This window comes from Mus musculus, chromosome 10 (assembly GCF_000001635.26).
Source record: "Mus musculus strain C57BL/6J chromosome 10, GRCm38.p6 C57BL/6J".
Lineage (NCBI taxonomy): Eukaryota > Metazoa > Chordata > Mammalia > Rodentia > Muridae > Mus > Mus musculus.
This window is the reverse complement of record NC_000076.6, coordinates 62,252,179-62,274,145: the sequence shown is the minus strand read 5'-3', so window position 1 is coordinate 62,274,145 and position 21,967 is coordinate 62,252,179. Positions and strand designations below refer to the sequence as shown.

Below are 21,967 nucleotides of genomic sequence, written 5' to 3'. Positions count from 1 at the left end.
GACTGGCTGGGACCTGTGGTAATTCCCTTTTCAGTTTCCTGAGGAACCACCATATTGTTTTCCCAAACGGCCACTCCCATTTGCCATCCCCAGCATCCTCACGTAAGCTGCCAGTTTCTAACAGCTTAATGGCAAAGACAGAACAAACCAGAGCTCCATAGGTTCTGTAAGGCCTTTTAAAGATTGGTATTGGGGGGGGGGCGACAAATAGTACACTGAGAAAAACATTTGCTTTGCGTGTGACAAGAGGCAGAAGCATGGTGGGGGCTGGGGACGCAGATCCCAACAGTTCCGACCCCGTGAGCCTCCCTACCCTCGACTGTGCTTCCAAGAATGCCTAAGTTTTCCATTTCCTCCTCTTGGGCATGATGAAAGCTTGACGTAAGGGTTACAGGCCAGAGGATCTGGAGTTATAGGCCCAACTCATCTACGTGGTGAATTTGGGGCTAGCCTTGGCTATTTGAGATCTTGTAGTGACTTCGTACATGCAGTGTGTGTACAATTGCACACACACAAGTCTTTGAGAAAGGCTAGCCAGTCTTATCTCAGCTCTTTCAATTTACTAGGAGAAGGGAAAGTCCTGGGGTACACTAGGTCGCTCATATGACCCTTAAGGGAACAAACGTCATCTTGGCTGACGTAGAATAATGCAAATTAAGCCAAGGTGTGGTGACAAAGGGCATTAAAAAATTACTTCGTGTGTGTGTGTGTGTGTGTGTGTGTGTGTGTGTGTGTGACATGTGTCAGTCAGAGGTTTCCTTTCTCCTGGCTAAGAGAGAAGGCCGATCCCTCGGCTAGCCTCTCCTCTTGCTGTAGGGGTGCTTCTGGCATCAGATTTAGTTCATTGGACTTTCATAACCAGTGCTGTCCCCACTGAGCCACCTCCCAGCCCTGCTGTTGTCCTTAGGAAATTATAGTTTCAAAGTGATCTCTTCTAGCTGGGCGGCGAGGTGAGGCGGGAAGCCGGTGAGCCTCTAGGTCACCTTGGACAGCCCTCTCTCTCCAACAGAAGAGGAAGAAGAGGGGGAGAAAAGAATGTAATGGCATTCCCTGGGGTCACTGGGATTAGGAAAAGTTTTAAAATTTTTCAGCTTTAATTTCTGTAGTCTAGCATGTGGTACACGCCTCTAATCCCAGCACTCTGGAGGCAGAAGCAGGCAGATCAATGAGATCCAGGCCAGCCTGGACTACAGAGTAAGTTCCAGGACAGCCAGGGCTACACAGAGGAACCCTGTCATAAAAAACACCACCACCACCACCAAAAACCAAAACAGTCTTCAGTCTTCCTAATGCTGCAACCCTTTAATACAGTCCCTCATGTTGTGGTGACCCCCCCAACCATAAAATTATTTTCATTGCTCCCTCAAAACTGTAATTTTGCTACTGTTATGAATCATAGGGTAAATACCTGTGTTTACTGATGGTTTTAAGTGACACCCATGGAAGGGTCATTAGACTTCCAAGGAGTCACAATCCACGGGGTTAAGAATCACTGGTTTAGACACACACATACACACACACACACACACACACACACAAAAAAAAAAAAAAAAAACAAAACAAAACAAAAAAAAAAAAGAATCACTGGTTTAGGGCTGGCGAGATGGCTCAGCGGGTAAGAGCACTGACTGCTCTTCCAAAGGTCCTGAGTTCAATTCCCAGCAACCACATGGTGGCTCACAACCATCTGTAGTGAGATCTGACGCCCTCTTCTGGGGTGTCTGAAGACAGCTGCAGTGTACTTATGTATAATAATAAATAAATCTTAAAAAAAGAAAAAGAAAAAGAGCCACTGGTTTGAATCGGTGAGCCAGAGAGATTATTGCTCATTGGTTAAGAGCACTCACAGCTCTTGCGGAGAGCCTGAGTTTGGTTCCTAGCACTTCATTCAGGCTGCTCACAGCCACCTGTACCTCGAGCTCCAGGGGATCTGACACCTCTGGCTGCCGCAGGAACCTGTAACTCATGCACACAGACATACACAATTAGAAGCCGAAGACAGGAGAGATGGCTCTCACCCCTTCTGAAGTTCACAGTGTGATTGTCAGCTCGCACAATCAGGCAAGTCACAGCTTCATATAGCTCCAGATCCAGGGGATCTGACACCCTCCTCTGGCCTCTATGGGTACCTGTGGCGTATACATAGACACACCTACCTACAAATGTGTGTGTGTGTGTGTATTCTTTTAATTTAATCTATTTAGAAGGGGAATAAACCCCTGGGATGCCATTCATAGACAAGCAGAATGCTTTGGACCGGTCCTTGTTCCAAGGGTTCCATGGGCCTGCTCCATCCAGCTCACTGGGCTTTTGTGCTCCACAGTGACCGATTAGCGCTGCTCCAGGTGCGGGCCATCCTTCAGCAGCTGGGTCTAAACAGCACGTGCGACGACAGTATCCTGGTCAAGACCGTGTGTGGGGTGGTGTCCAAGCGGGCGGCCCAGCTGTGTGGTGCCGGCATGGCCGCCGTGGTGGAAAAGATCCGAGAGAACAGAGGCCTAGACCACCTGAATGTAACCGTGGGCGTGGACGGGACGCTCTACAAACTCCATCCACAGTGAGTGTGGCTTCCTCTCTTGGCTGGGGAGTTGGTTGAGGGTCACAGGGTGTCGGCACAGTTCCTCACGGAGGCATAGTAGCCTGGGGCATTTGGAGACAGGAGCCTGAGACGGTGAGTAGCCCTAGTACTTTGGGGAGCCAGAGGAGGGCTTCAGCTGGGCCAGCCTGCAGGAGTGAAACTCTCCCTGCTTCCCTTTGGCCCTCTGAGGTGTGTGTATGTTTGTGCTATAAGTGTGTGCACTGGCCAGCTGTGCTTGGTAAAAGGAAATTCAGAACGAGGCAGAACAGGAGCAGGGTAGGCCCGGGCTCTGTGGCAGGGAGAAATGTTTTTATCAGAATCATAAGCCCTGTACTTGAGCCCGCTCAAAGCTAGGGTCTTAGGGACAGTGACCACATCTGAACAGAAACCCTGTGCATTGGTTAGCATTCTATAGAGGAAGGGACCTGACAGAATGAATCTATATTCAAAGTAGATCCATCATTCCAGCTAGTCCAACAATGGCTGCCTCCCAACAGAAAGGCCAAGAATCTTATAGTTGTTCAATCCATGAGGCTGGACGTCTTCTGTCTGCATTGGAATCCCGAAGTAGTCATCTTGGGTATCAGTGAGAAGGGATGCCCCCGCAACAGGGTAGATGAGCTTGCCAATGGGAGTGAGGGCAGGAAACAGGCAAAAAAGCAAAAGCTTCCTTGCATGTATGTCCTTTTCTGTGAGCTGTCACCAGAAGGTTGGCCCAGATTTAGGGCACTCTTCTCCGCCCCTTCAAATCATCCAGGCAAGAAAAATCCCACACAGGTGTGCCCTGAATGCTTGGATTTTAGTTAATTCCAGATGCAGTCAAGTTGACAGCCAAAATTAGCAACCACACCCCCTTACCAGTAAGAAGAACACTATTAGCTACCAGACACCATCTCAGCCAAACCGGGCTACAGTCTGACCCAGTGCCCCGGAGACATTTACCCATTTACCTTGTGGCTATGGTGTGGAGCTATCACTTAGAAGCTGTGCCCATCAGGAACGTGGCTCAGTGGGTTGAGCACTTGCCTCTATGCATGAAGCTCTGGATTCTCCCCGAAGTACAACATAAGCCAGGCATCTGAGAGAGTTAAGCTACTCTGGACTGCCATACTTCATAGATTCCAGCTCCTGACTGGACTAGAAATTATGTGAATCGAGTATCATGTATCAGTCTTAGCCATGTTATGACAGTTTTTTTATACAGTTTTTTTGTTGTTGTGTATTTTTGAGGCAGAGTCATGTAGCTCAGGCTAGCCTCAAACTTTATATATAACTGTGGGACACCTTGAATGCATGGTCTTCCTTGCCTCCACCTCCCTAGTTCTGGGACTCAGATTCAGCGGCCTGGGCCTCCTGCATGCTGAGGCAGGCGCTCTACCAGCTGAGTGAGCTGTGTTTGCAGGCCCCCGCTCACCCTTTCTCTAGCACATCTTCCTAATTTCAGTCAACCCCCGGTTCTCGAGCCTCATCTTCCTCCTCTGACCTTCTCCCCACGTCTTTCGCCTTTGCAGCTTCTCCAGAATCATGCACCAAACAGTGAAGGAACTGTCACCAAAGTGTACCGTGTCCTTCCTCCTGTCTGAAGACGGCAGCGGCAAGGGGGCCGCCCTTATCACAGCTGTGGGCGTGCGGCTCAGAGGAGACCCTACGAACGCCTAAGAGCCAGGATCCTCCCAGCCCCCAGCCCGCCACCCTTCCAGCACTCCTCTCTAGAACCGACGACCACACACCGCCCCCGTGTTCCACCCAGCAAGCTCCGCTGGGAGACCCAGCGCCGGCACCCACTCTGCCGCAGAGGGAGGAAGGGGACTGCAGTAACGGAGCATCACATAGAATACCACCCGGAGCGCGTGCTGTTGATGATCTGATCTCTCGCCTGGACCCCTCATCCCTGCCCTGCCACTTTGCATGATTCAAGTTCGACCTGGCCATGCATTGCCCAAGCGTGAACGTAGTGGCACCCACGTCTACCGCAGGCGTCCAGCCAGGAAAGAGCGACCCCCCTCTTGGACTGTCTTCTGGGCCCTTCCAAGCCCATCTGTGGAGTCGCCTCCCTCCTTCCCCCCACCCCCGTGTGAAGTGTGTTATCACCAGCAGACACTGCCGGACTCCTGCCCACAGGGGCGTGGCCTGAAGGGCGAGTGTGAACATGGCACTGCTGTTCCCTTCCCCCTCCCTGCACCCGCCGCAGCCTGCCATCCCATTTGGATGTATCAATGCCACTGAGTTGTCTGTCCGTCCGTGGAGCCAGTCCTAGCCACATTATTGACAGTCTTGCATTTTGTTTTGTCTCGTGATGGTGGTGGTGGTAGGGGTACGCTTAGGTGGGCAGTCCTGTGGGGAAAACATCTTGTCTCCATCTTGCTAGGAAGAACCAACCCACAAAACAACGCCATCACTGGAATCTCCCATCGCTTTAGTGAGCCATTGTCGTATGTCTAGTAAACTTTGTACTGATTCAAAAGTCGGAGTGGTGTTTCCTTGGGGTGGGGGCAAGGGCTTAGCATATGGTGACAGCCACGCTAGGGGCTTTATGGACTCCTGGGTGGGGAGAAAGCTTCAAAGCTCCCCAGGTATGCCTATAGTCCCAGCACTTGGGAAATGGAGGAGTGAGTTCAAGTCCCTCCTTGGCTACATAGTTTCAGGCAGGCCTATCCAACATGTGAGCCCATCCCAAATGAAATGAAGCAATAAAAATAAATCTCCAGTCCCCAGAGTTGGTTCAGACAAGGGCTTCTTTATTTCAAAACATCACACAGTCGCCTTTGGCCTGACCTGATGTCCCAGCACCTGTCATGTGCTTCCATCCTAAGCCCCAGCCTCACGGCCTGGAAATGGTTGTCTGTGCTCTTTACTTGTTTGGGAGCAGTGAACTTGACCTTCTGGGGCTTACTGGGTTAGTGAGAAGACAATACAGCCTTGTGTAACAAGGGTGTTGGAGAGCTGTCCAGGGGTTTTCAAGGTCTGTCTGGCTTGGGTATTCTGAAGAGCTGCTGGGCCCTAGCCCTTCTCCCTGTTGGTCCTTTTTAGTTATCCACCCTCACGCCTTCCCCCTGGCAATGTTTTCTGGGAACTAGAAGCTGCCATTTCAGGGAGCCCGCCTTTCCTTTCCCTGCCTATCTATGTTCCTCTAAGACCCTTTCAGTCCATCCTTCTCAGAGACTGGCAGATGCTGAGAAGGGACAGGTTAGAGGGGAATGGACTCTGTGTGTGGGTATGTGACAGAGAGACAGGCAGGCAGGCAGGCAGACAGAATACTCTCATGAGACAGAGTTCTGAAGTTAGTTCAGGGGAGGCTACAGTAAAATTCCGAGAGAGACCATCCCACTCGGTGGCCTACAGGTGAACAAAAACTCTAGTTGATGATGGTGAAGGGAACAGAACTCGCCAGTTGTGCAAAGCCAGGAATCCATATTCTTTGGAAGATCATTACCCAGAGGAACACCCTCAGTTGCCTTTTGTGATGGTTTCTATATGCTCGGCACTATTTGGAGGTGTGGCCCTGATGTAGGCATGGGCTTTAAGACCCTCACCCCAGCTGTCTGGAAGTCAGTATTCTTCTAGCAGCCTTCAGATGAAGATGTAGAACTCTCAGCTCCTCCTGCACCATGCCTGCCTGGATGCTGCCATGCTCCCACCTTGATGATAATGGACTGAACCTCTAAACTTGTAAGCCAGCCCCAATTAAATGTTGTCCTTATAAGAGTTGTCTCGGTCATGCTATCTGTTTACAGCAGTAAAACCCTAACTAAGACACCTGTCTAGCTGTCCTTGGGGCATTCCTTCAGGAAGTTCCCTGGCTGTCCACAGAGATAGCATGCCCTCAAGATACCATGCCCGCTCCTTGGACAATGCTCATTAACAGCTTATTAACAAGTCCATATGTTGTGTGTCCTTTTTCCTTTCCCTGTCCTGGTCAAGTTTACAATACACTGAGGTTTTTAGTCTGGAACAACTGGTCTAGGATCTCACTGGCTCAGCCACCAGATTCTGCAAAAGGATTTTTGGTTTTTGCTGATTTTTTTTTTTTAAAGACAGGGTCTCATCATGTGGTTCTGGTTGTCTAGATTTCATTCTGTAGACCAGACTGGCCTCGAACTCACAGAACTGCCTCTGCCTCTGCCTCTGCCTCTCGAGTAGTTGGATTAAAGAAATAACTCTGCAATGGCTTGTACAATTCTCTATGAATATCTGACTGTCAGGGAGTCTCCTTTTGGAGACCTCCAAGAGCTCTGGTATTGCATCAACATGTGTTCCAACAGCCTTCTTTAATCTCTGGAGAAAGGTAATATAAGATTCATTTTCTCCCTGGTAAATGGCCATCAGCTGAGAGTAACTAAGATTTGGTCTTGGCTTTCCTGAAGTCCCCAGAAATACAATAAAGTGCTTCTTCTCCCAGTAACCTATGGTGTCGATGACATTCCTGGATGAAGCTCTTAAAGGGACATCCTGGGCTCCTGTAGGAACTTGGGTCTGTGAGTCTTGGAATAAGAAGCCACCATCTCAGAGAGCTATCCATGTTCCTCTGAGTCCAACCCCTTCTCACTGTGTCCTCCCCCTTCCCCTACCCCCATCTCCTCAGCCTCTGGACGAGATGAGGGCACACCCTTTACACATTCCAGCTCATGAATGTGGGGGCAGTCCAAAGAGACAAAGTGACTGCTGGGGCCCCTCTCCACACTGTAGAACCTTAGCCCTGCCTGGACCATTTGCCTATACTAGCTCTGCAGTTAGGGGTTCATCCCCACCCTTTGGTGGATTTCCCAAAACTCTATGATGTCCCGGTCACTACTGCAGCTCTAAGTGACATAAGAGCCCTTTATTGGGGGTACTGGCACCGTGAACTCTAGGAGAACTCAGATGACATTAAGCTTTGAACACATGTTTACAGCTTATTTGGTTTTCAGAGGGCACTGGGCAGGCAGCAAATGAGTCACCATTTGCTGGGGAACAGGGAGATGGACAGTCCTGGAGCAGCCTGGGCTGGACGATCTTAGAACTGGGACCACCGGTGTGCTTCACCTGTGTGTGGGAGCTGTGGTCCCGACTTGTAGGTGCTTTTGTGTCCTAACAGCTGATGAAGTGGGAAGCATCTTGGTTACTATTTACTTAGCATTAAGCTGAATGTAGCCTGCTGGTTTGAAGGCATCACTTCCACCAAGCCTCAGGGCAATCCTGTAGGGGGTCAGATTGACCTATATCTCAACTGAGGTTCCTCTGGACTGTTAACTGCCTCCGCTCTGGGCGGGATGGGAGCTTTCAGATCCTAAGGCAGAGACGCCCTGGATCCATTCACAGCCAAGTGGGGGAACTTCTTCCTTCGTGGCTTATCTTTGGCGAGGAGACAGTGTCGTGGTTGTGCCCCACGCTGGCTTAGCCAGTGTCTCTAAGCATTTTCATGAACCAAATTTAGGAGCCTGGAGCTTCCATGTGTGTGTGTGTGTGTGTGTGTGTGTGTGTGTGTGTGTGTATGATGTATATATATATGTGTGTGTGTATACGTATATGTGTGTACATATATATACATATACACACATATACACGTGTGTGTACATAAACATATACATATATATATATAGATCTCAGGCTTTATTTGGAAAACCTGGCAACTGTGTTCCAGAGCAAAGCAGCTGAGTTTCCCTTTGGGTGCTTGTCCTCTGCAGGCTGCCACAGTCCCCACCTTTTCCTGTGACCCTAACACTGGAGTGGTTGCCTTCTTTCTCTTTAACATTGTATGTGCACAGGCACATGTACATGTGTGTGTGTGTGTGTGTGTGTGCATACATGTGCAGATATACATGCACACACACATGTGCATACACACACTTGGGGAGGTCAGGGGACAGCTTGCAGACGTTGGTTCTTTCCTTCTGTGTGGGTTTCAGGAACTGCACTTAGGTCATGAGGCTTAGCAGAGAGTGGCTTTACGACCTCGCTGCTGAGCCATGTCACCATCCTTCAGCTGCCTTTCTCATTATGACTGCAGTTGTCTTCCCTGAGATCGTTTTTCCACCCCTCTCTATACTCCCGGGAGACAACTCACTTTGCAGCTCCTGGATTGGCCAAATGTTGGTTCCCAGTCTTCCTGGCCCCTTCCTCGGTTGCTGGAATGCCTATGATGGGTGTCTGCTCTCCAAGCTCTTTGTATCAGCATTGCCTGTGGCGCTCTGAGCACCGTCTTGCTTCTTTTCTGTTGGTGTGTTGAAGAATGGGGTGTGGGACAAGCTATTATGTAAGGGCTTTTCCATCAGCCGATTCTCAAAGGGGCTAAGCCTGGGCCCTGCAGACAAGCTCAAGACTTCAGGGTCCAGCAGGCTCCCCATCCTGGGGGCCCCCAACCTGCCCATTGGTAGCCTCAGAGTGGGTCATATCCCCTGTCATGAACAAAGTCTCCTTGGTGTGACACCGGTTGACTCTCCTGGAGATGGACGGAGTGTGGGTCAGCTCCAGCCTGTCTTCCTCGGTTGGTGTCCCCCAGGGGCAGCACCGGAAAGCAAGCCGGAATCCAGAGCGAAACCTGCCGAGGGTGGAGAGTCACTTTAAGCAAGGGAGATAGGGGTACAGGAGTCGTCGGCTATGTGACTGCTCCACGCCCCAGGAGATTAGCTCCCTTGCAAAGAAGCCTCGCTTAGAAGAGTCTACCAACAACTCAACAACTCGGGGCTGTGTGGAGAGATGCACAATTGAATGGATTTAGTTTCTTGGAGCAGCCAGAAACACCGGGAACATGGCTCATGCGAGTAACATCAGTACTTCCTAGGCATGGGCAAGAAAGATGGCATCAAGGTTCAAGGCGGCCAAGTGGTGGAAGAAAGGAATGGAGGGAGAGAGAAAGAGGGAGGGAAGGAGGAGGGGGAGGGAGAAACCAAACTGAATTACAAAGGTGCCATGGACTTAACTGGCTTCTAACAGGAGAGAAGAATCTTAGAAAGAACTGGGCTCAGTGTATGTAGAGTAGAGAACCTCCCCCAGGAACTACTTAAAAGGAAAGCTGGCACACTGGCTACCAAGTATGGGTGTTATCTGCTCAAAAAATAAACAGCTCTCACTCAGGCGGGGTGTAGGCCTGTAATCACAGCTTCTTAGAGAATAAGGAAGGAGGGAGGCACAATTAAAGTACAAGGCTCACCTGGGCAGTAAGGGAGACCATATTTCAAAACAAATAAGACCAGTTCTACGATGTTGCTCATTAGTAGAGTATTTGCCTGGCATGCTGGAGGCCCTGGGTTCAATCCCCAGTACTGGGAGGACCAAGAAAGTAAAGTAAAATAACAGGAAAAACCCCCATCCTTCCCCATGGTGCTACGGACTGTATCTGAGGTTGTGAGGATGGTTTTGAACTTTTGATCCTTCAGAGTGCTGGGATGCAGGTACACATCCATGCCCAGCTTGTGGAGATCAAACCTTGAGCTTTGTGCCTGCCAGGCAAGCACTGTCAACTACATCATACCTGCTTTGGCCTGATTTTAAATGTGGGTGGGTGTTTTCCCTGCATATATGTCTGTGTGACACATGAATACATTACCCAAGGTGGCCAGATGAAGGCACAAGATCCCTTGGGACGGCAGTTACAGGTGGTTGTGAGCCACTATGTGGGTGCTGGGATTTAAACCAGGCTACTCAGGAAGAGCAGCCAGTGCTCTTAAGCACGGGCCATTTGTCCAGCTGATTCTTTTGGAAGGTAAATCAGAGTGCTTGTCTCCCAGGTCTCGATGGCTCAAAGCCTTGTTGAGCTCTCCCTGTTGGAGTGCCAGCCCAAGAGCAGACCTTATCTCAGGGCTGTTGATTCCCTCTGCAGGGAATTCTTGCCCAGACTGCGGGGAAGAGTCAGTTACTCCAGCTTTTGCTCAACTGTAAACTACACATACACACACATACACACACACACACACACACACACACACACACACACACACACAGTCCAGTGCCTAAGACCATCAGCACCTCCTGCTCACTTTCATACATATTTGTCTACTACATTATGTGTCACCCCTGTCCAGGCTTTTGGTGCTTGCAAAACACACACACACACACACACACACACACACACACACACACATTATATTAACATTATGTATTAATAGTATATATAATTTGTAATATAAATTTTAAATAATATACTATATATTATATACTATACATACTATTAAATATTATATAATATAGTATATATTATACTATATAGTATATGCTATATAGTATATTATATACTTATTGTATTATACTTAATATATATTATATACTATATAGTGTATAACAGTGTATATATATTTTTCTTCTGCTTACTCCTTAACCCCTGGGGCTTGAAAAGTCCTGGACACATGTGGCTGCTTGTGAGCTTCTTCTGGACTGAGAGTCCAAACCTCTATGACAGCGTTGTCACAGAACGACACTTCAGAGGCTCAAAATTGAATGTTGAGCAGTGTCCAAGAACCGTGTGTCTGGGTGACAGAAGAGAGTCAGGCATGCAGACATGTGGTGCTGGTGGTCTCTCCCTGATGTGACAGGGTGGTCCCCAGGTTCTCACATCAATCTGAACAAGTGTGAGTGGAATCAGCTGGGAAGCATTGGAGATATGGAAATTCCAAATCCTGTATAGCCTGTATGTCCTAGGGTTAGGACAGTCTTCCCTTCTTATGCTCAGTCTTTCCATCTGTACAATGGGAGACACCCCCCTTTCTGCTCTTATCTACTTATGTCTTGGGAACTCAAGATTCTAGGCATCCATTAAACCCTCACAGAGCCTGGCCCAGATGGGTGGGCTGAGTAACAAAGACCCCAGTGGAGTTAGGTAGAGTCTGGACACGTGTAGACACCTGATACAAGTTATGTCATAAACAAAGAGGTCCCATCCTCAGTACTGCTCACACCCATTGGACTGCAGCTGACTCAGTGTCTCCCTCTCGTGACCTCTCATCTGCTCCCACCCCAGGCCGAAAGGCTCACTCTGAGCACAAGGATCCTGGGACTTGGATTCTGCCTGGCTCACCACCTCTTCCTTAATCAAGAGTCCCAGAGCTGGTGCCAGCATATCCCCAGACTCCAGGACCCCAGAAGCACCAGAGCCAGCAGCCAGAGCCCAGCCCTTCCTCCACTGGTCACATCCTGGGGGAGCGTGGGGGAGGGTGGGGGCGGTGAGGCAAGAAGCACACTGCCAGCCCCTAACCCTGCCCCTAGCCCCGCCCTCAGTTCCGCCCCAGCCCCGCCCTCAGTCCTGCCCCCCAGCCCTGCCCCAAATCTGCCCCAACCCTGCCCTCAGCCTCTTTAGACACCTGCCCACCCAGATCAGTCACATCCTTAGGAAGAAGCACTTTTAAATGGCAGCTCTTTTGAGCCGGTGGGATGGCGTAGTGGGAAAAGGCATTTGCTACAAGCCTGGCAACCCAAGTTCTATCTCAGAGACCTACATGGTAGAAAGAGAGAGACAACTGCTACAAATTGTCCTCTGACCCCCACCCATGTGCTGTGGCACACACTCATTTGCACACATGCACACACACACACACACACACACACACACACACACACACACACACACATCCCATAAAAAAGAAGAAAAAGCCATCTCAGAGATAGTCTTACCCATTTCAGCTTTCTCCCTCCCATTCAGCTCTTCTGCCTCTCCCTACTGTCTCCTTCCCTCCATCTCTCTGATCCTGCCTTTCTGCCTTCTCCCTTGCCCCCGATGCAGACCCCGGAAGAGACAAGGACAGACATAGGCATTATGGCTCAGCAAAGGACAAGGCTTTGGGAAGGAGATGGGGCCCAGGCTAGATCCGGGCCACAGGAGGGTGATACTGTGGGAGTCCCGGGCAGCTCCAGCCTCTGGGAGGAGCTACTCCAGTCCCTCCCCTGTGGTCGGAGAGCGGAGCCAGGGTGGGGCTCACCTGTGGTTAAGGCAGCAATAAATGATGGGGTTGTACATGGTGGAGCTCATGGCCAGCCAGAAGAGTGCCAGGTAGACCTGCTGGATAAACTTGCGGTAGTAGATGTCCTCTTGGAAGGTCCCCAGGATGAAGTAGAGGTGGTAGGGCAGCCAGCAGATGGCAAATGTCACCACCACCAGTACCATGGCCTTCACAAACTGGTCAGGGAGAGACGCGGGTCAGTACTTGGCATCTGAGTCTCAAGCCTAGCTCCCTAGCACCCCCTAGCGGGTGGGTTTTGGGTTCTAATGGCTCCCTGAAGCAGATTCCTGCACCTCCACCCCGCTCCACCCCCGACCCTCCTCCGGCTTCCCACCTTCTTCTTGGCCTGTAGATGGCGCAGGTTAGCTCCATGAGCCTGGTGTCTGGGTACGGCGCGTTTCCACAGTGTGAGGCCAATGACACTGTAAGCTGCAAACATCACCACTAGAGGCAGGAAGTAGATGAGGACAAACACCACCAGATGATACCTGCAGGGAAAGCCGGGGAGCTGGCTGGGCAGTGGGTGGCCAGATCCACCAATGCTCACTCGGGATTAAGGTCCCTGAACCCCACACAAACACCTTGCAGCCCCACCCTGGAGTTCGGTTTAAAGAAAAATTAAGGCAACATTTCCTAGCATATTTGTTAATGCTGGGCTTTCCTCGCAAAAATTAACCAGCATCAGCCAGTTCTTCTGTGGTATGGAAAAGGCTAAAAAGGGGGAAAGCTAACCAAATGTTATGTTTGTTTAACATATAAAATATAACGCCAGCATCAGTGAGACAGTGGGGATCGGGGCTGAGTTGGACCTGAGTTGGATCCTTGGAAGCCACATGTAGATCAGAAGGTGCATGGCATGTACACAGCTCTGTCCGTCTCATGTTTTTATAAAAAGAAACATTTACTATATATATGTGTGTGTGTGTGTGTGTGTATGTATTTACTATATAGATATATATTTAGTATATATGTAATATATTATATTCATACACACATATATATATAGTAAATGTATTCATACACATGTATATGTGTATATGTATATATATGTATGTATATATACTAAATTTCATTTTTAATTTTTAGTATATATACTCATTTAGTATATATATTTATATATACTCATTTTTAGTATATATATATGTATATATACATATATATGTATGTATATATACGTATGTGTGTGTATATATATATATATGGTGGCACATGCCTGTGATCCCAACAGTCCAAGTATGGAAGCAGGAGGGTAGGATGTTCACTGTTAATCCTCCATACACAATGAATTAGAGGCCAGCCTGGGATACTAAGACCTTGTTTCTGATAAACATCATTAAGCACAAAGGTTAACACTCCTGTCACTGTTCACAGTGTATGTTTCCTCCCAGAATCATCTCTGTGCATTGGTATGTTGTGTGTGCAGGAATGGATATGTGTGCACATGAATATATTCTTATATTTAGTAGGTAGGGCATATATGATATTATACATATAGAATTGCAGGAGCCACACTAAGAAAAGGCCTTAGCTAGAGAAGGACAGTGGAGAAGCCACACTGATAGCTCTCATGTCCCCTGCTTCTTTCCTCTAAACACCACCGGGTACGTGGCTGTGCCATCAAATACCTTTGAGCAAGGCGCACACACCACTGCGCCTGCTGAGACCCAATACACTGGGTTGCATTGATGCTCATTGTTTCCTTTGAGGAAGACACTACACAGGAGGCACGCCACTGGCTCCATTTCTGAGGGTGCCATGGCCTCCTGGAAAAGCCACAAGCTTCCTTCTGTCTTCCAGGCAGGCCTTCTGAGGTGGGAAGGGGGAGTCCTTGGAACATCAAGGAATGGGCCTGAGAGCCCCCCTCCACCATGCAACTTCTTTAAAAAAAAAACATGTGTGTGTGTGACGTGCATGTGTGTATGCACATCTGCATGTGAATAGGTACGTGTGTGTGTGTGTGTGTAAACCAGAGGTTGACATGGAATGTCTTCCTCCATGTCTCTCTCCCTAATATTTTGAGGCAGGGTCTCTAGTTTGAACTTGGGGCTCTCTGACTTGGCTAGTCCGGCTGACTTTGCTCTGTATCACAGACTCCACTTCCTGAGTACTAAGATTACAGGGGGAGTTGTCATGACCGCCTGGCATTGACTTCCAGCTACACACACATTCTCTAAGATGTATGCACATCCATCACTAGCCGCACACAGACACCAAATGTGTGTAGTGCATGTGTGAGGCATGCAGAACTACACACTCCATCTGTAGATGCACATGGCTCATGCCCCACCTTACCAAGGTGGCAGACTGGCTGCCAGCATCTGTTTCCCCACCTCACCGCTCTGCCTCAACGTTCACTGACCGTGCTGTCTGAGCCACATCTTGGAACATACTTTCTCCCCCACCAAGATGGAAGACTACAATACATATGGTGGTCACAGTGACTTGTGAGAAGGAGGCAGGAGGATCAGAGTTTCAGACCAGTCTAGGCTACATGAGACTGTCCCGAAAATCAAAATAAGAGGTTGGGGATATAGCTTAGTTTATAAAGGTGCTTGTCTGGCACACACAGGCCCTTGGTTCTACCCCAGGTACCACATAAAGCAGGCGTGGTGGTGACAAGGTCAGTACTGTCTAAAATTAAATAAATAAAATATTAATTTAATATAAATATTAAATTAGTATGAATATTATAACATTTATAATAATGGTTACACTATAAGTTATAAACATCATAATTGATATTTACATTAAATTAATATAAATATATTTATTACAATTATAGATAAATTTTAAATATTATAATTGATGTTTATAATAATTTAATATTAAAATTAAATAAAGTGATTTAATGAAAATTAAACAAATTAAATATAATGCTCCATAGTGTCCAAAGAATTAAAAGCATCAGCATCCACGAAGTGCTTACAACAGGTCTGGTGTTCGGCATGGCTTTTAGTATGGATGGTCCCCAGCTTATGTTTTGATTCAACAACTTTGACTTCCTGACGATGGAAATGTTAACAAGGCCTTCCGCAGAAGCTACACTTTAAATTCTTACCTTTCTGTTTGCTCTCAAGAAGTGGACAGAGGCAGTGAGCTGTCAATCTCAGCTAGTCATCAGGGTTAGGGTTAGGGTTAGGGTTAGGGTTAGGGGTTAGGGGTAGTGTTAGGGTTAGGGTTAGGGTTAGGGTTGAGGAACCGCCATATAAACCTGCACTCACGTGATCACATCTGTAGCTGCAGAATAGTGTACATATCCCTAGACACACACTACACACACATACATGTACCCTGGGATGGGGCTTACAGTAGGAGCATCTTGCCTCCGTTGTCATTGGGCCAGGCCACCACACACTTGGTGGCCCCCTGGTCCACAGTGATGGTGGAGTAGAAACATTGTGGGGAGGCGAGAGCCAGGGCTACCAGCCAGATGACAGCAATAACCGCCTTGGTGCTGGGGGCGGAGAGCCGTGGCTGGAAAGGGTGGACAATGGCCATGTACCTACAAGCAAAGTACAACATCAGCAGCCGGCATCCTCACAGCACCCATCCCTTCCTCATCTTCCTGCCCAGGCTTATGCCCTCTAGCTCCTGTCCACATAGCTGTCGTGTCTGCAGATGCCAATGTGCAGTTAGGTAGAGTCGTATCCAATCTGCAGAGGATTGGGGTGATGGTCAGGAGGTGGTGACTATCCCCAGCCACAGCACACTAGTACCCCAGAATCTAACCCAGATACCCAGCCCTCTGCTCTCCTCTGGGTGTGAACAAGTCCTTGGACAGCCACACCATGATCCAACTGGAACAGGATACAGTCCAACATTAGCTTGTAGCTCAGCCCTGACTGGAGCATCCACACCCTCATCTCTAAGCCAGCCTCCTGCCATTCTGCATGGTATAACCATTTCTCAGACATAGATCAAACCAGCAATGCTTTTTGGAACTTTCTGCATCTGTAGATATGTCTAAAGCACACAGGGTCTTATATGGCAATCATATACCATGTGTGGCAGAGAATTCAGACCGTGTGGCTAAGACTGAGCAAATTCATTTTCTTTTTCTTTGAGACAAAGTCTCGAGTAGCCCAGGCTGGCCTTGAACTTGCTATGAAGCTGAGGATGACCCTGAACATCCAGATCCTCTTGGGTGTGGAGATTATAGACAAATAAGGCCATGAGTGGTTTATGCAATACTGTGAGTAGAATCTGGGGCTTTGTGATGGTTTGCATATGCTTGTCCCAGGGAGTGGCATTATTAGAAGGTGTAGCCTTGTTGGAGTAGGTGTCTCACTGTGGGCATGGGTTTTAAGATAGATCCTCATTCTAGCTGCCTTGAAGCCAGTCTTTTAGCAGCTTTCAGATGAAGATGTAGAACTCTCAGCTTCTCCTGTACCATACCTGCCTGGATGCTGCCCTGCCCCCGCCATGATGATAATGGACTGAACCTCTGAACCTGTAAGCCAGGTCCAATTAAATGTTGTCCTTATAAGAGTTGCCTTGGTCATGGTATCAGTTCACAGCAGTCAAACCCTAACTAAGACAGGCTTCAAGTATGTTAGGTGTGCACCCAGCAGCTAAACCCTTTCTATATACATGTGTAGGCACAAGCTGACTCCTGCATCAGTCTTTAGACTCCACTCTGCACATGGCCAATGCTTGCTTCAGGTCTCTCACAGCTTTCCCTGTGTCCTGGTCAGTTGCTTTTCTCCTTGTTTGTTGGCTCCACCTGACACAAGCAAGAATCATTTGAAAAGAAACATCCTCAGTTGATAAATATCCCCACCCGATCAGGCTGTGGGGCATTTTCTCCGTTCATGTTTGATGCAGGATGGCCAAGCTCATGGTGGGTGATGTCATCCACGGTGAGGTAGTCCTGGATTGTATAAGAAAGCAGGCTGAGAACTGGAGGGATGGCTCAGTGGTTAAGAGCACTGACTGCTTTTCCAGCAGTCCCGAGTTCAATTCCCAGCAACCACATGGTGACTCAAAACTATCTGTAATGGGATTAGATGCCCTCTTCTGGTGTGTCTGAAGAGAGTGACAGTGTATTCATATACATTAAATAAATAAATAAATAAATAAACAAACAAACCTTTTGAAAGAAAGAAAGAAAGAAAGAAAGAAAGGAAGGAAGGAAGAAAGAAAGAAAGAAAGAAAGAAAGAAAGAAAGAAAGAAAGAAAGGAAGGAAGGAAGGAAGGAAGGAAGGAAGGAAGGAAGAAAGAAAGAAAGAAAGAAAGAAAGAAAGAAAGAAAGAAAGAAAGAAAGCAGGCTGAGCAAGTCATAGGCTGCAAGCCAATAAGCAGTTTTCTCTATGGCTTTTGCTGACTTCCACTCAGTGGAGAACCAGGAAGCATAATAAGAAATAAACCCTTAAGCCGGGCATGGTGACACACGCCTTTAATCCCAGCACTCAGGAGGCAGAGGCAGGTGGATTTCTGAGTTTGAGGCCAGTCTGGTCTACAAAGTGAGTTCCTGGACAGCCAGGACTATACAGAGAAATCCTGTCTTGAAAAACCAAAAAAACCAAAAGGAAAAAAAGAAAGAAAGAAAGAAACCCTTTCCTTCCCAAGTTGCTTTTGGTCCTGATACTTTATCACAGCAATGGGAACCTTAATGAAAACACCCGGGAACAGGTTGCATGGCCCTCTGTGAGCCTTTCCTTCCCTCCCTTCCTGGGGCTCCTTCTTCCTCTCTGTATTCACTGAAGTCACAGGCCACCTTCTTGATGAAGTTGTCTAGAACAGGGCTTGGAGGGCTCTAGGGAGACTTGAGCCGTACTTGTTGAGCCCCGAGCCTGGCGAAGTGCAGTGGCCTTGACAGTGAACATCATCTCCATGGGTCAAGAGTCAGGGTCAAGGGTCATGGGCCCTTCCTCTCAGGGATGAGCCTGAACTTTAAGACAAGGCTGGGACCACAGTCTGTGACGTTGACTCGTGTGCTTCCCCTGTTTGCTGGAGCAGAGGCATCCACACCGAAGCATCCTACATGTTAAGATTGAGCCCCTAGGGCATTACCATCTTATTTGCTGCTTGGAATATTTGTCCTCTAGAATTCTCCAGACTGACCCTGATCTCCCACTCGTCTTTGCTTGGATCCCAGCCTCCCAATGGGACCCATCCTGGTGTTCATGGCAGCCGGTAACCCAGAGATTCTCAACCTGTGGGTCACGACCCTCCTTTGGCAGACCTCACTCTAAAATATTTACATTACAATTCATAACAGTAGCAAAATTACAGTTGTGAAGCAGCAATGAAAATAATTTTATGGTTGGGGGGGGCGGTCACCACCAACACGAGCAAGTGTATTAAAAGGTCACAGCATTAGGAAGGTTGAGAACCACTGCATGCCACCTGTCCTTCCCTGGCACGCACATCCCGGCACCTGGAGATCCTTCCTCTTTGCTAATATTTGTTCACAACACTCATGAACTCAAAATACAACTTACAATTTCTTTATTTGATGGGCAGTGGTGGTGCATACCTTTAAAAGAAGCAGGAGGAACAGCCTGGTCTACAAATGGCGTTCCAGGACAGCCAGGGCTACACAGAGAAACTCTGTTTCAAAAACCAAACTAAACCAAACTAAACCAAACCAAAACCAAAACCAAAACCAAAACCAAAACCAAAACCAAAACCAAAACCAAAACCAAAACCAAAACCAAAAAAACCAAAACCACCACCACCACCAAAATATTTGAAGGCTTAGGATTTAAATTCTCACCATGGGACGAACATTAACATTGAGTTTCCATCATCTAAAACCCAGAGTCATAGTTACCCAGCAGGCACTAAGTATATATTTGTTGAGTGAAGAGATGGAGAAAAGGGGCCAATAACATGGCTGAGAAGGTAAAGGTGCTTGCTGCCAAGCCGGAGGACCTGAGTTCAAAGCTCCAGAACCAACAAAAGACTAGCTCCCCTAAAAGGACTAGAAAGAGTCCTGCAAGTTGTCCTCTGACCTTCTCAGGTATACTGTGATAATGTGTGTGTGCTAGCATGTACACATGTATACATGTACACACACACACACCAAACAAATAAATTTAATAACAATTTTAAACAGTGGAAGACAGGTGAGCCTCAGCTGCCGTCAGCATGATCAGAGCCCCTCCTCTGAAATACCCGTCATTAGCCTCCTGCCTGACTTCCAGGCTCTCGGGCTCTCTCGAGCCTTCTGCCACCCAGCCTCGCTCTGAAGTGCAGGCTCTGTAAGTCCGTGTACCCGCACCCCCATTGATGGAAGTTCCCCAGCCCCTGGACCTGTGCCCCACATAGAGGAAGCATCCTAAATTTCTGCATAACTGAACGTTTAGAAATGCTTAGGGGGATTCACAAATACCCAGGGAGGGGGAAAGGATGGTCAGCGGGTGTCAGCCGGATTTTTTTTTCCCTGAGTCCACCACCCAGAGGGCTGTGTTCCAGGCCCCTGGCTCTGCCCTAACTCCATGGCTGACCTTAAATCCTACTTATCCTGACTCCTCGGGGACCTTGTGTGTAAGGTTAGAAGCTGGACCCATATGAATGGTGTTCTAACCTTTTTTTGATTGTGGCAACTGGCTATGTAGCTTAGGATCTTAGGATGAGCTTGGCCACTCTGATCCTCCTTCCACTGCCTCTGAGTGTGGGGATTACAGGAACACATCACCCTCTTACACCTGACTTATGTAGTGCTGGGGGACCAAACCCAGCCAAGCAAGTCCTTTGCCTACTGAGTTACGTTCCAGTTACATTTGCAGCCCCAAACTTCATTCTCAATGAGTAGAAAACATTGTCTCAAAGGAAATCTCCGAGAACTCCATTTAAAAAGTCTATCGTTCAGCAGTGAGAGGCCGTGGGTGAAGGTTTCTGGGGAAGTTAGGGGAGGTGGGGGGTCTGGAAGACTAACCGAACTCTATGCGACAGAGGGGCTCATGGCCCTGTCCCCCCTGTACTTCTTGTGTCTTTGCCTCACCCCATCTTATTGCCTCTCTGTCCGATCCTGCTCCCCCTCCCCTTAGCCCAGCCCTGCCTGTCCCGGAAGTTCCCACAAAAGAAGGTGATCTTCCTTCACCCCATCTTCAGCCCACTCCTTAAAGATCACTGTTGGTGACCCCCCCCCCTTTTTCCTGGCTGGAATCATAAAAAAAAAAAAGCATTGTTATAACTTAGATGCAACACTCTAACTTCATGTAACATTCCACCTCTTTCTATATACAAAAGCAACATGGGCAAATTTCCTCATACGATGAGAGCAAGATGAGAAGACCCACACTTCAAAAGTCTCTGGGAGCATTTTCCTTTCCAGCCTCGATTGAGCAAGCTCCTAGGGGGAAGCCATTCTGTGTCTAATCTGACGCTCCCTGCTTTGGCTCCACATCCCTCTGTCTTCTTGCTATGAACCAAAACTGCTACACAGTTCCCTGGGATGTTCCCCCATCAAGACACCCGTCCCCTTCCCCGACGCCCGCTCTTGCCTGTCAGCGGCGATGGCGGTCATGGAGTAGATGCTGACGAACATGGCTGTGACAGGAAAGAGGTTCTGGAAGTAGCAGAAGGTGCTGCCGAAGTACCAGATGTTGTGACTGGCATAGATGAAGTTGAAGGTGGCATTGAAGGCCGCCATGCAGAGGTCTGCCAAGGCCAGGTTGATGATGAAATAGTTGGTGACCGTGCGCATTCTCTCATGGGCCAGAATGATCCAGATGACTGTGGCGTTGCCTGTTACAGCCACCAGCACCAGGGCCAGGTAGGCTGTGGCCCATAGCGCCAGCTGCCAGCCAGGCATAGAGAAGGCTGTAACGCCTGTTGCGTTACTCTCAAGGCCAGACAAGATGTTGGTGTCGGTAACGCTGGCGTGGGCCCCCATGGCTGATCCTGGGCCTGGAACACAGGGTCTGGCCCTGCAGTTCCGTCTAGAATCACCACAGAAGAGAAATCCTCTTGGGTGTGTAGATTTACGGGGGCGAGGACGATTGGAAAGCAGACACGTGTAGCCAGGGGACCACGCCTACAGCTCAAGCAGAAATGAGTCAGGCTGAGCAGAAAGCAAGGTCCCAGGCAGACTGTTCAAGCATCTCGTGGAGATGGAGAACTCAAATTCCAGTCTCAGAGCAGGAGGCATCCTGATAACACGTTGGTTGGTTGGTTCCGATCTTTCACACCAAAATCAAAAGGCTGAGAGTCAGAGAAAATATGTGTCCAGCAACGGGCATTCAGGAAGTTGGTGACAAGCCAGAATCGGAATTCAGATCTCTCTTAAGGCTACTCAGGGTACATCCCAGATGAGAGATGTGCACAGTGTGGCAAGTACGTGAGTCCTATAAGTCCACTGTGCAGTCTACAAGCTCTGCAGTGCAGGCTCCCAATGCTGCCAGCCCTCGGCCGCTGCTCCCAGCTCCTCCCTGAAAGGCAGGCAAGGGCCTTGGCAGAGGTGCTGCCTGCTCCCGCCCTCCTTCCACCCCCTGCTTGGATGGCTGGGCCTTGTCTCTTGAAAGATTTAGGACCT

The 21,967-nt window shown here is 48.6% G+C and overlaps 2 protein-coding genes across 10 annotated transcripts in view; one reads left to right on the top strand and one right to left on the bottom strand.

Moving 5' to 3' along the window:
• Hk1 (hexokinase 1) overlaps positions 1–5,291 on the top strand; it is a 111,066-nt gene extending 105,775 nt beyond the window's left edge. For 7 of the 9 annotated variants that reach the window (XM_006513243.4, XM_006513245.3, XM_006513244.3 and 4 more), the window contains 2 exons: positions 2,324–2,557; positions 4,090–5,045. In XM_006513243.4, the coding sequence (XP_006513306.1) occupies positions 2,324–2,557; positions 4,090–4,237 (382 nt within the window). In that variant the 3' untranslated portion in view covers positions 4,238–5,045. Of the gene's footprint in view, positions 1–2,323; positions 2,558–4,089 lie in introns of all 9 variants that reach the window. The other 2 variants (NM_010438.3, NM_001146100.1) reach the window with 1 other exon arrangement.
• Positions 5,292–8,155: 2,864 nt separating this feature from the next.
• Tacr2 (tachykinin receptor 2) lies at positions 8,156–21,708 on the bottom strand. Its single transcript, NM_009314.4, has 5 exons — positions 20,937–21,708; positions 15,794–15,988; positions 12,821–12,974; positions 12,466–12,662; positions 8,156–9,095 (listed from the first exon to the last, which is right to left on the bottom strand). The coding sequence occupies exons 1-5, from the start codon at positions 21,326–21,328 to the stop codon at positions 8,879–8,881; spliced, it is 1,155 nt and encodes a 384-aa protein (NP_033340.3). The 5' UTR covers positions 21,329–21,708; the 3' UTR covers positions 8,156–8,878.
• Between the last annotated feature and the right edge of the window lie 259 nt (positions 21,709–21,967).